The sequence below is a fragment of the Protopterus annectens genome, chromosome 6.part0 (assembly GCF_019279795.1).
Source record: "Protopterus annectens isolate FY-2018-M chromosome 6.part0, PAN1.0, whole genome shotgun sequence".
Lineage (NCBI taxonomy): Eukaryota > Metazoa > Chordata > Ceratodontiformes > Protopteridae > Protopterus > Protopterus annectens.
In genome coordinates, this window is record NC_056737.1 from 259,499,906 (window position 1) to 259,513,661 (window position 13,756).

Below are 13,756 nucleotides of genomic sequence, written 5' to 3' on the forward strand. Positions count from 1 at the left end.
TATATAGGAAGACTGAGTGCAGGCTAAAAGGAGAATATATGAACATACTTATGCTATTATGTCTAAGGATGAGAAAAATGCCTTATACAAACATGGCCTTAATTGTAGATTATCTAAGTTTACATTTTTATACTAAAAGAAGGGCCCATAGACATTTGAGGTGGGCCATGGGAAACAAAGACTGAATATAAAGAAGTATATTGGCAACTCATTCTGGAAGCTAATAGAGCACCTGACTTGAATGAAAATGTCTCCCTGGCCCCAGTTTTAAAATTGAGGGCAGCTAGGTTGTAATGAGCCATCTCCTGTAAAGTTCATATATTTTTGTATACTTACAGTATTTTAAACAGTGTAAATTAATGTAAAAACTTTCATTGTGAATTTTGGACACTAGATGGTGCATTTGGTTTATGGATTTGTGCTGGGCTTGCTGTTTTTATGAGCTATTTTGAGGCTGGCTGGTTGCCTCCTGCGAGAGGCGAACCCTGCTCTTGGTGTTTGGGGATGATCACCTTGACCACTAGGCTAGTCTCTCTCTCTTTACAGTTTTTAAGTGCACTAAACATTTCAGAATGTTTTACAAAGCTTTTAACAATGTTGTTAAATATTTAACATATTTAACAGTTATTTGTAAGTTTTTTACATTCACTAACTAGTATTTTCAGTGGTTTTAGGTAATAGGTCTGTTTTAATTTAGTAATAAACACTAATTAATGGAATTTGTATTAATTGATCAAGTGTTAGTAGGTTTAAGCACTCATCTGATGAAGTCTTGTTGGAACGAAAACTCGGTGAATCGATTAAGCGTTTATGTGTTTTTAAGTTTATGAATAAAAGTGACAGTTCTGCCTGGTTTTGGTTTGTCTGGTTCTTTACAAGTGCCTTTAGTTGGTTCCCAATTGTATTTTATTTTTAAAATGCATCTGGTTGGTATATCCTATAACAGGCTAAAAATGTATTTAAACTGCGTTTTAAGAAACTGTTTTTGTTGTGAAGAAGTTTATAGTATATTTATGAATAAAAGTATTTCATTTCAACAAAACATTTTCCTTTGAAGTTTTGTTTTTATTTGATATATTTTGATCATGACAAAATCCACTACTTAGCTACACTTATTACTAAAACTAGGATGGGATTTAGATCTACGATTTATAGGAAACCTACTGATAGCAACTCATATTTAGAGTTTGGAAGTTATCATCCTATGCACCAGAAAAGAAATTTGGTTAAAGGGCAATGTATAAGAGTTGCTAGAATGATGTCTGACCAAGCAGATTTTCCTAGAGAATTAGATAGTGTTGAGGGCATGTTTCTGGAAAGGGGGTAGACTCTAAACCTGGGTAGGGAAATTAGGGGTTACGTACAATCCCAGTGGGGGATTAAGTACAAACCCCTACTGGGGAAAGGATTAACCCCACCACAGCTAATAGGGAAGAGAATTTTAGGAGAGCTCTAGTGTTGGAGTTTGTTCCACAGCCTGAGGATATAAAGAAAATTGTAAAATCTGGGTGGAATATTTTGAGGTTACACCCTGATTTATACCAACTATTAGGTAATGGCCCTACATTTAGTTATAAAACAGGAAGGAACCAAAAACATGTTTTCAAAATGGTTTTAAAAGACAAATAGCAGGAGATAAGGGAAAGGATGGAACTAAAAATGTGGAAGGTATGCCCAATTGTCCTTTATTTTGGAAACAGGTAATCTAAAATTACACAACTGGATAGGTATGAGAGTAAATTTCTTAAAAGAAAACTGTCAGTCCAAAAGGATAGTATATTTAGCTAAATACATGGGTTGCCCAAGTTTCTACATAGAGAAAATTGACAGATGTCTTAGTAGAAGGATCTATGAACATCTGTATGATATTAAAAAGGAAAATGATTCTAATGCCCTGTATAAACATAGTTTTAAATTTGGTATACTAGACAAGGTGATGCTGAACCCAGGGGGGGGGGGGTGACTTGAAAATGCTTTAGAAGTGAAGGAAATGTAATGGCAGTTGACACTGCAAGCCTCTCCCCTTCCAGGTTTGAATGAACATGTTAGTATTCAACCTTGGTTAAAGTATAGAGCTTTAGAAATAAGCTAACAATTTATTTTTAGTTAGTTTTTAACTTAACTAGGATAAGGATTTTTAACATGTTTATACAAAAAATTGCTTTTATGCTATGCCATTTTTGCTAAGTATTTTGATTAAGGTAGAATACGTGGTTTCCCTTTAAAACACAACTGCTTATCTGACCTTAAATGAGTTTGTGTTAAATAGATGAGTGTGTTTTTATATAAATAGAAAGTAATTGTTCGATTGGATGTAATTGGTATTCTGAAGAAGTCCTAACTTACAGGACGAAAGTGCTTGATATTTGTTTCATTTTTTTGTTTTAAATAAATCATGTTATTAGTCTGAAAAGGTCTGGAGGTCCTTGCTTGTGTAGCCAGCCTTTTTGGGATTCGTGTCAGAGTTATATTTTAATATTAATCATTTCATTCTTCTTGCAAATTGTGTAAATAAGATCATTTCTGATATCTGAGTACTGAAACTTAATGTAATCATTACTATTGGTGTCAGCATTTACTGTAGGATATGCATCCATCCTCTTTGAATAGACAGCCATAATTATCAGAAATGTGCCCTGATTAATTTTCCAGCATAGTAACAGAAAGTTTTTTCAATGATTCCTCCACATGTTCCCAAATATATACTTATAAGAGGGCACCTCCTGTATTCTTGATAAATATTTTACTTATTTACTGTTTGATAAGTATTACAGCCTGTTACTAGCTTCTGCATGTCAGGCATGTCAGACTCCATATTTAGACATTACAAATGGGGTTCATTATGTATCATCAGCTTGTATTTGGTCAAAGCTTAAGCAACAGAAAAACAATAGCTTAACGCTTTAACTGAATGCAAATAATAAAAGAAGTCAGTTTTTGCTGTAAGATAATCCCCTCTACTATACATGTGCACTTTACTCTTATGTATTAATTTCATGGTTATATAACCATGTAGGAAATGAAAAACTCAGAAATTTTGAATGACTGCATGCACATTAATTGAAGCTATAACTGCAGTGATTCTCAGTGGAAAATGACAATCAATGAGATGCAGGATGAGGAAGGATACTGAATGAGCTGCAATGTCAACTAACCCACGCTTTACCAAGGGTAGGGAAGCTTTGCAAATCATGCTTATCAAGCATTTCATATAAATTACAGTGGAATAACACTTGTGATTCAAGTTCCCCACAAGCTATAACAATTATGTACTATGTGCAAGAAGTTTATCTTTCATGGATGCAAAAGATATAAATTCAGTCAGAAAAACGTCTATTAGTATGTTCTCGAGCACTGAAAATCAGTTGATTTCTGTTTGTTAATGGTTTGACATATGTGGCTATCAGTGGAATAACAGCCAAACATTCCAAAATCATTGCTTTTCTCTTCTGAAGGAACAATGTTATTAACTGAAGAAGTAAGTAGCTTGTTTAAATCATGTGCAACAATCAGTGAAACACCAGCCAAATGTTCCAACATCATTACCTTTCTCTTCTGAAGGAATATTGTTGTTGACATGAGAAGGAAGTAACCTGTTTAAAGCATCTGCAGTACCATAACCCTGTGCCTGGAATGTAAATTATTTCATACTCATATGCTTTCAACAGGCTGGATAACCTCAGAATCCTTGGAAATATTTGTAATGTACCTTTCATCTCATTAATTAGTGGCATAAATGAATGTGACCTGTTTAAATGGTTGATTTTTGTTTTTTACTTCAATAATAACTTTGTCTAAGTTTAAATATTTATTTGTAGGTGCCTGGCTATAAAAACATGACCTCTAGGTCAGTCTGATCCATATGCCGTCCTATATGAAAGTACTACATAAACACCATATACAAATGTAGAGCATGACAGCAACACTGATTTGTTACTATTTTAATCTTAGCACATTAAATGGCTGAGACATTTCATCAGAAACTTCAGAAATTCTATGTTTACCTGCACATCAGTGCCAGTTTACATATTGACTAGCAACGTATGCAGTGGGGTTAAACAGCTGACATTTTTAGTAAAACATATGTTAAACAATACCAGCTGCACCACACAGTAGAAAGACCAAAGAGTGAATAAAACCACTGACTAGGATTCCAACACAAGATATTTAATAAAACAGACAATCTGAAGACTTGTATAGCCGAGACGTCAGAGTGTCTGTTTTATTAAATATCTAGTGTTGGAATCCTAGTCGGTGGTTATATGTTAAACAATACTCTAAGTCCTTTCAATTTTGTCACATTATTAATTTTGATATTTGCTGAATTATTATGCTTTCTGTCCAGATGCAGGCCCATGGTCTCTACCTTATAACATTAGAATATAATGTCATTTCCAAAAATTTGCATTATAGCTGAATGCAGTCCTATGATCTCCATTTTGTAACATCAGAATGTCTTGTCATTTCTCCCAAGCATTGCATTTAACTATTTTAAAGGTATGCTAGCATTTTCCTGACTAGTTAGCACAACATACAAGATATCAGCCAGTAAGCACAGAAAGATGCACAGGAAACAAGATAAACATTTACAGAAGCATAGGAAATGACTGGAGACAAATGTCACTAAACCAATGAATCTAAGTGGGCCTATTATCTGGTGGAAAGTGTTTTTTTACACTATCAGATACTAGGAAGTCATTCAGGTAAATTGCAACATTTTTTAAAACTTAGTAATGTGCTTTGCATTGTTTGAAATGCAGCAGGTAGGAAGGCCACTCCAAAATGCTATCTGCTATAACTGAGCAAATCATAATGATACTTTATTGTTACATAAGGTTTAGCCTCTTCATCTAATATATTATTTGGATGAAATGTCAAACTACAGTCCCATCTGCCTGAGTCAGTGGCATCTCAGGTGGATGTAAATGATCCCATTGCACCAATCAAAAAGTAGAGGAAGTTCCCTAATGCCCTAGTCAAATCTCCTCAAGTAGTAAAATGCCACCTCTGGTCTCCCCTGAAAAGAGCCTGCTAGGCTAGTTGGACTAACCCAGTCAACAAAGGACAAATAAATAAATAAATAAATACATAAAAATAAAAATAAATAAAATTTGATGCAGTGCATCACTCATGTCTAGTTTTAAAAAAATGTTACTATCAGCTAACACAGCAAATAAAGCTTCTACCTTGTGAAAGGGATACTATAATAGCATGATGCTCTGCTCATTGTAAGCTTGTAGTCATCAATGATCTCTATCAATTTATCATGTTTAATGTTAACAGCACTGATGGAAACCCAGCCTGAAAAAAAATTATAGGATAAATTATTTTTTCAAGAAATTATATAATTCTACTTCTACATTTGTTTTTAAACTTGGTTTGAAAAATTTAGGAAGCATAGCTTTTAAATGTTTATTTTAGAAATGGGTTTCTCTTTGTTGTGAATCTGAAAGCTACAACAGATGTTTAAAATCGTAGTTTTATATGCATTTATAAAACATAAATAGCAATGTTTTCCTTTATCCCCATAGACCGATTTACAGAATTTCAGTCTGCATTCAGTTCTAGTAGTAACAACCAAAGTTATTTTTTTTCTTTTTGCTTGTTCTTTAAATTCATCTGTAACTTGGATAATCTACAAAGCACCTACCATAAGTCGCACATATGTCTTTAAAGCTATTTTGCATTCTTCAGCTTCTGGTGCTTCTGTATCTCTCCCCAACTTTGTATACTTTGCAATACTTATCACAGTGGCTGTATAGCATGTGTCTACTTCAAATAATATAGACAATAAATTAAAAGAAAGCTGAAACTATTACAGGAGGCAATTGTTGTGATGCCCTTTCTTTCCAGGGAATTTAATATAAATACATTTTTTATACTAGTCTTGTTTTTCCCTTCCCCACTTCCTGCATATGGAATGAAACACAACCTTTAGGTGGGGGTGTTTAATTTCATTTTATTTTTATTTACTTCTTAACCAGATAAGCCTACTAGACACAAGTGTCCCTTTTCAGAGGTAACCTAGAAACACTGCCATTTTTAGGTGACTTGCTCAGAGTCATTCACTAAGCAAATGGAGGTGGAAGGAGTCAAACCCAGGATCCCAGACTACAGGAAGCAGCTCAGTAAATGTTCAGAGCTTTATCTTCTGTGCTAAATGCAACACAATCATTTCCTTGTTTTTCTGGATAAAGACATTTTTTTTCAAAAAGTGTTCTGCTCCACCACCTTTATTAAACTTAACTGATGCTTTTGAAACATTGACAACAAAATCTCAAGACAATAACCCTCATCAAGTTTTCTTAGTTTTGAAACTGGCTGTCAAATGAAAAGAAAAAAAAAACTGTCCTGCCATTATGACAATTTTTGGTACATACATATCCTGAAATAAACATTTGACATACTAATACTGAAAAATGCTTTGCAGTTCCTTTAAGCTTTTCCAGTGTCACTTAACAGTCCACAGTATTGCTCATGCTTAAATTTGCAATCACACTGCGGATAATTTCACCACATCTAAACAGTGTTTTAACCCTACTTTGCTTCTTTTGCAGATACTTTCTGGCAAGCTGCACACCATTATATTAGATCTCTGTACCTCTGTCTTTCTAACTGAGTTTTCTTAGATATATTTATGCTGATCCAGCACATTTCTATGAGATACCTTTCATGCTTGAACAATTTCAAATGACTTTTCATATGATAAGCCTTTATTAGCTGGCAAACTTATTGGAAAGCTCTCATTATTTGTGCCATAGTGCAGTATAGCTCACTTTTCTTGAAAAGCTTCTTCATAACTATTTTATCTAACCCATTAGGCAATTAACATATTCAGAAACAGACTGATTAGCTTTCCTACTATAAGACATAAACCCAAAGCACTGCGCTGTTCTGTTTGGTTACACATTAAAATGATTTGTTAGTAAGTTAACTTGCTTCTTCAAATGTTTTATTATTTTGCTTATATGGATGAAGTACATTTTTCAATACGCAGCATGTTTTCTGCGCCACCACCTTTATTAATATTATCTGATACTTCTATAAAATTGGCAACAAAAACTTAGACAATGACAATAATTTTCTTAGCTTAGAAATTGACTGCTAAATGACAAAAAAAAAAAGAAATACAGTTTACCATGCCATTGTGGCCATATTTGATACATACATAGGTACTTCCTTATTATAGCGGCCCTGGAGATAGCGTCTGTGGTTGCCTGCATGCCTTCATCTAATTGAAAACAGCTCTGTTCATCAGTATTAAATGCTCTGCTAGAAACAGTTTCTAAATTACTTGCTTTTATTAAAACCTCTACTTTAAAAGTCAAGTGTAATGGCACAAAACAGAATCCCTGTTAGTACTTCCTTATTATAGCAGCCCCGGTGATATCGTTTGTGGTTGCCACAATAAGGAAGTACCCAATTTACTTGTGATCTTATTTTATTTTTGTAAAGTGTTATATAATGAAACAAATACAAGTAAGACATTGTAATCGCACACAATTTATGACCAGTTTTTGGACAAGGGATAATCTGTATAATTGCACTAGAGAAAAGGCGTCTGAACCTCGTCTAATCAGAATTGCTGATTGATGGCTTTTATTTAGATTTAATGGACATTTAAAAAAATTTGGACCCTTAATGTTAATAACGTGGTATGATGGTGTTACTAGCCCCCTTGAAATATCTAAATGCAAACACAATCTGTAATAGAAAAGGAACCCTTTAAAAAAACACAAGGTTTGTGTTTTCAATTAATGTTAAGTTGGCTGTTCAGCCTGTTTGTACTGCAGCTAGAGACTGCTCAATAACATGTTTTGCTCTCCGTCTCTCATTTAATGATATAATCAAATACATACTTAACCACTGTGTAAACTGAGACTTTAAAATAACCCACCAAATCACAGTGAAATGTCAATTCGGTACTTCCTTATTGTGGCCACCACAGACGCTAAGGCTGGGGCTGCTATAATAAGGAAGTACCTGTACATGTCTTAAAATAAACTTGTTTTGGGAGAAGAACATTGTATTAAAGCATCACATTGCATTAGGGATCCTTTCAAGGAGAGGGTAAGACGGATATTACAAATGAGCTAAAGGAGAAGACTGAGGCAGAAAATGTGGTGGTGGAGCGCTATAATGATATTAATCTGTCCAGGACGTCTTACAGCACTCTGAGGTGGTGGAGCGCTATAATGATATTAATCTGTCCAGGATGTCTTACAGCACTCTGAGGTGGTGGAGTGCTATAATGATATTAATCTGTCCAGGACATCTTACATCACTCTGAGGTGGTGGAGCGCTATAATGATATTAATCTGTCCAGGACATCTTACAGCACTCCGAGGTGGTGGAGCACTATAATGGTATTAATCTGTCCAGGACGTCTTACAGCACTCTGAGGTGGTGGAGCGCTATAATGATATTAATCTGTCCAGGACGTCTTACAGCACTCTGAGGTGGTGGAGCGCTATAATGATATTAATCTGTCCAGGACGTCTTACAGCAAGCACTCTGAGGTGGTGGAGCACTATAATGATATTAATCTGTCCAGGACGTCTTACAGCACTCTGAGGTGGTGGAGCGCTATAATGATATTAATCTGTCCAGGACGTCTTACAGCACTCTGAAACATTAGGAATTCCACACATAAAATTATTGTCAGGATATCTGCATGGAATGTAAATGGTTTATGTTCACCAAAATAAGTTAAATCTCTATAGCACTTCTGAAAATGCGCAAAGCGCCTATTTTTTTAATTTGCAAAGAAGATATAGCACATAATAAGAGATGATTTTAAGAGTATACATGTATGAACTATCAGTGGTTTACTGGGACTTTAACTGTGAGCTATGTTCAGCAGTTTTAATATGCAATTAATAAAGAACACGTTTCTGGCCTTCTGTTAGATGGCCTGTAACATGATATATTTGACTTGTTGTAATGACCTGGTAGTACTCGAAAGATTTAAAGAAAAAGGCATAGTTCTGCTGAAAAATGGTAGATCGACAGTAACGTGAAATGTTTATAAAAAGATACATAAATAAAGAAATACCCTTTTAGGGGTGTTGGAAGGCTACTTCTCTATGCAAAACCTGAAGTACTATGTGTGTCTCACCGCTCCATAAGGGCCATCTTCGAGTCATTGTGCATTTCCCTTGCAAAATTTGGATATGTTACTGGTTATAACAATAATACAATAAAATATCAGAGCACCAAAGGAGCAATGTTTACATTTTGCTGAGGAAAAACATTGTACAAAAGAGTTAAAACTGTACCAAATTACATGTCCCTTTCTTATTAACTTGCTGCTCTTTAAGCCTTGACTGGTATGACAAGTACAGTAACATGTTTAGGAAAGTAGTGGAGAAAGACTAAAAGAGAATACAATACTATCAGAGTAAAATGAGAAATACCCTACACTGCTTTATGTACTTGCAGTAAGTTTTCAAAGTTATTGTTCACTCTACTTAACTGCACAGTTCTGTAGACTTTTATCTACAATGCAAGGACTAGATTATGTTATTGTCTCCATAATTTGTTTTGCATTGCATTCAAGGGTGTTGACATTGTTGGATTCTTAACACCTTCTAAGCTACATCTTTTTCTATGGTCATGTTTTATATATTTCCTTTTAGGCACAAGTATTTTGCATTCATATTGTACAGATACACTCCGAAATGGGAGTATTTCTGCATTTGGACTTCACATATATCCTCCAAGAGATGTACATTTTGTATTTTTATGTCCTACATACATTCCTAGGTATGGTTGCCCTACACTCATATTTCATAGATACCCTCCTAAGATTTCATCCAAAATATGTATCTTTCTGTTTTTTTTTTTTTCACAGAAACTTTCCTACATTTCTACATTTATAATTTACACACACATATGAACACACACACACTCACACACACACACACACACACACACACACACACACACACACACACACACACACACACACACACACACACACACACACTCCTACTTTATTCCATGCCTGTTAAACTTCATATGAATCTACTGCATACCATTTTGAATCTGAAAATGAATAAAATTCTCAGTTATCATTGTCAGGTACCCCTAATGAACCATATGTATAAGGCATTTCCAAGAGAACAAAGAGTTCTAACTCACTTGCCTCTGTCAAGAAACACCTTGTAGTTAAATCCTTTACTCATTCTCATTTAAAAAAAAATGTATCCATATGGAAGAATTTTTAATTCTTCTGAGGGAAATGCCATCCTTTTAAATTGATTCTTCAAAAACAAATGCATGAGGTGCAGGGCATGATGTCAGTCTAGCTTTCGACACCAAGGCCAAGTCACAGTGAGAAAAAAAGGCCACAATCAAGGCACTTACCTGTGAGAAACAAAATGCACGCTAATTTAAATAAAATGCATGCTCATTTAAATAAAATGCATGCTCATTTGAATAAAATGCACACTCATTTAAATAAAATGCATGCTCATTTAAATAAAATGCATGCTCATTTAAATAAAATGGTTGCTCGGTTTAAAATTATTTCTGAAACAGCATTACTTACTTCCCGTAGGCTTTTCCTAAGGCTGAAGGACGTGCACTGTAATAGTACTGCTTATATTCATCCAGCCAAACTTCAGCTGTTCGCTTAGTATTCCTTTAAGAGAAAGAGAAACCATCATTTTAGATAAACACTTGATATTTGTAAGAATCAAAGTTCACTTGCAATTCACACAGGTTTAGCCTTATTACTGTGAAATGTCCACTTAGCTTACAAATAAATAAATAAATAAATAAATAAAATAAAAATAATGGCTTACTCAATAGCAGTACCTCAGTAAAATTATTAAAAGTTGATACCATTGTAGGTTTACACTCACCAAGTTAAATGCATTCTAGTAACTTTTCTGATGTCCACTACATTTTGTACCCAAAATTGTTGTTACCATTAATTTAAATCATGAGCAATTTATGAATTTAATAATGACATGTATTTATTAGAACATATTTTCACATGGTTTTCTATGAAATTTCCTTTAGCAAAGCAGAAAAAATGTAAACTAGATGTCAAAGATGACAGCCATTATCATGAAATACTTTGATGATTCTTGTGAATTTTAAAAAAAAGTTAAGCTATATTGTATGTAATAAAATGTAATACAGGTCAGTAACACTGGAATTTGAACCCCCCCCCAAAAAAAACAAATATACCTTATGAACAAAAGTAATGAAACCCATTGTTATAAAGTGAGTCTGCCCAGTGAATGTGAATCTTTTCGGTAATCAAAATCATTGCTCTTGATGCAAATAATAAAAACGACAGACATTGCATGTATACTGTACTCTAAGGGTATGACTGATTTGTGACTTTTGGATCAATACTTATTTATTTATTGCTTTTGTTTGTTGACTGGGAATATAATGCAGTCTTGAACAGAAACCTGCAGTAAATAAACTATACAAAACCTCTCTCTCTCTATAAATATATATATATATATATATATATATATATATATATATATATATATATATATAGTTCCCTACTATAGGTGCTTGAGTCCCACGTACTTGAAAACCACTGTCTCGAAGCCAGGTACTAAAGTGCGTTTTAGCTTTGTAGGCTGCTACTCATGCTTGAACTTCAACAGCTATAAGGAGGGAGGGGAGCTTTAGGATTAGGGAGCGAGAGGGAGGATTTTATGGTTAGGGAGTGGGAAGAGAATTTTAGAGTTAAAGAAATGATCAACAACTATGTTTACTTTGTCAGTGAATACTACAAACAAATCACTGAGGTGCCAAAGTGGTTTTATGGTAGTGGGAGCACCAATATGTATTTTCTTCTGGTTATATGAAGAATATATTCAGATACTTTCATTATTTGGATGCTATTTTAATTTTATGAACAGGAGACCAACAATGTTGGAACAATTTCTCAACTATATCAAAACTACTACTTTTGTACAATTTACATACAAAACAAAAGGTAAAAAAATGTAATTTTTGGACATTACTTTATTCACAAATACTGAACAGAAGAGATTTGATTCAGCAATTTATAGGAAGGCAACATATTCAAATAGTTTGTTCCTTTTTAGCAGTAAGCACTAACTGTTGCAAAAGAAGGACCTTATCAATGGGTAAATGGTTAGACTATCTAGGATTATTACAGATAATTCAATCTTTGTAGAAGAGTTGAAGGTTCATCAAAGAACGTTTTATGATAAAAGTTATCCAAAATTCTTAGTGGATGAATTGAGTCAGGAGATTCTTATTAACAGGAGTGAAAAAGAAGTTCTTATTCTTTGGGGTAGAAATGTGATGCATAATGCCATTGCCAGTGGAATGAACTGGTAGAGTTACCTGGAATACAAAGAGTTACAGTGGCAGCTTTTATTAAATGCCTCATCAACCCCAGACATTAGTGACCAAATTTCATTAAGCTGTGTATTAGCCCTTTGTGTTGATAGTCTTTAACATACTATTTTAAACTATTTTTTATTGCTTTTTACTGAATGTTTAGAAAACATTCACTAAACCATTTTTATGAGTTTTGTTGAGTCTGTTTAAAGTAATAATTGTAATGTTTGATAACACGATGAATATAATTCAATTTTATTATTTTAATTGGGTGTTAATTAAGTGTAGAATGTTATTTAAAAACAGTGACACAGTTTCTGGGAAGTTCCATTTGTTATTAGGAACAGCAATACTTAGTTTTTTTGTCAATTTCTTTATAATATTAAAAGTTCTTTGGTGGCATTGTTGCACGTCTTTTTTTTATAATAATTCAACTCATCTTTAATGACAAAGTAATGAGCCAATAGACAACTGCAGACTGTGGCTTCACAAATAGCTTTAAAAATGCAGAATTTGAGGCTCAGGCTCTGGATTGCATTGCATAAGTGGAAATTCCTTAAGATTCCAAGAGCAGGATAAGTTATTTCTTACACTTATTTCACTGAACTGCACTTCTGAAAGGCTTATAATTGTGCTATACAGTTGATATACATTTTGCACTGTTATAAAGCTTTTTTATTGTTTCAATGCATTTATGTACTGTTTTATACTGTTTTAACATTACTTAAGTGTGAACTGCTGCTTTTTCATACTGAGAGTTGTATTTTCTGTTTATGAGTGCTCTATCCAAGCTTTTCTGTGCATTTTTGATAATTGTCTGTTTACGGTTAAAAGCATTCTCGAGTCTGCTCCTTGATCCGTTTAAAACTTTCATATAGTGGCTACAGCTGGGAACTGTAATTTCCCAGCCACCCTCCATACTGTTGTGTGTTCTTATACTTGGTGGCTTTGCAGTTGCCCGCCCATACTGTATATTTGATCTGTGACACTCCTCCCAGTCTAGTGTCATTAGTTCACTCAATCGAATAGACAACATTTGTGAAGGCCAACCCACTCAGATTCTTACGTTGAATTAAATTCCGTTCCAGCTTTCTCCATTTCCACTTTACTGGAAAAAAAATTCAAAGCTTGCTTCCCCCCCTTTCCTGTGGCAGGTCTTGCCCAGATATGGGTTTGCTGTGTCCGGGACTGTTTGTGAGCTTCTAAGCCCCCCCCCCCCCACTTAACTGGGGTTAAACTATTCCTGGCTCCATAAAATCTGTTCTTCAAAATTTCACTTGCAACTAACCAGCTTTTTAGTTTTGGCACTCATCTGTTTCTTTGAGCTGAGCATTTGTTCAGAACTCATTGTAAGCACTAAATAAGTTACAAATTACTACAGCACTCAACTTTCTTAACTTGTCTAGAGGAA

The 13,756-nt window shown here is 34.2% G+C and overlaps 1 protein-coding gene across 1 annotated transcript in view; it reads right to left on the minus strand.

Moving 5' to 3' along the window:
* The window catches only part of GALNT16 (polypeptide N-acetylgalactosaminyltransferase 16), a 1,415,037-nt gene that overhangs the window by 178,651 nt on the left and 1,222,630 nt on the right, over positions 1-13,756 (minus strand). Inside the window, exon 11 of the mRNA XM_044074007.1 lies at positions 10,553-10,645. Coding sequence (XP_043929942.1) covers positions 10,553-10,645 — 93 coding nt within the window. The remainder of the gene's footprint in view (positions 1-10,552; positions 10,646-13,756) is intronic.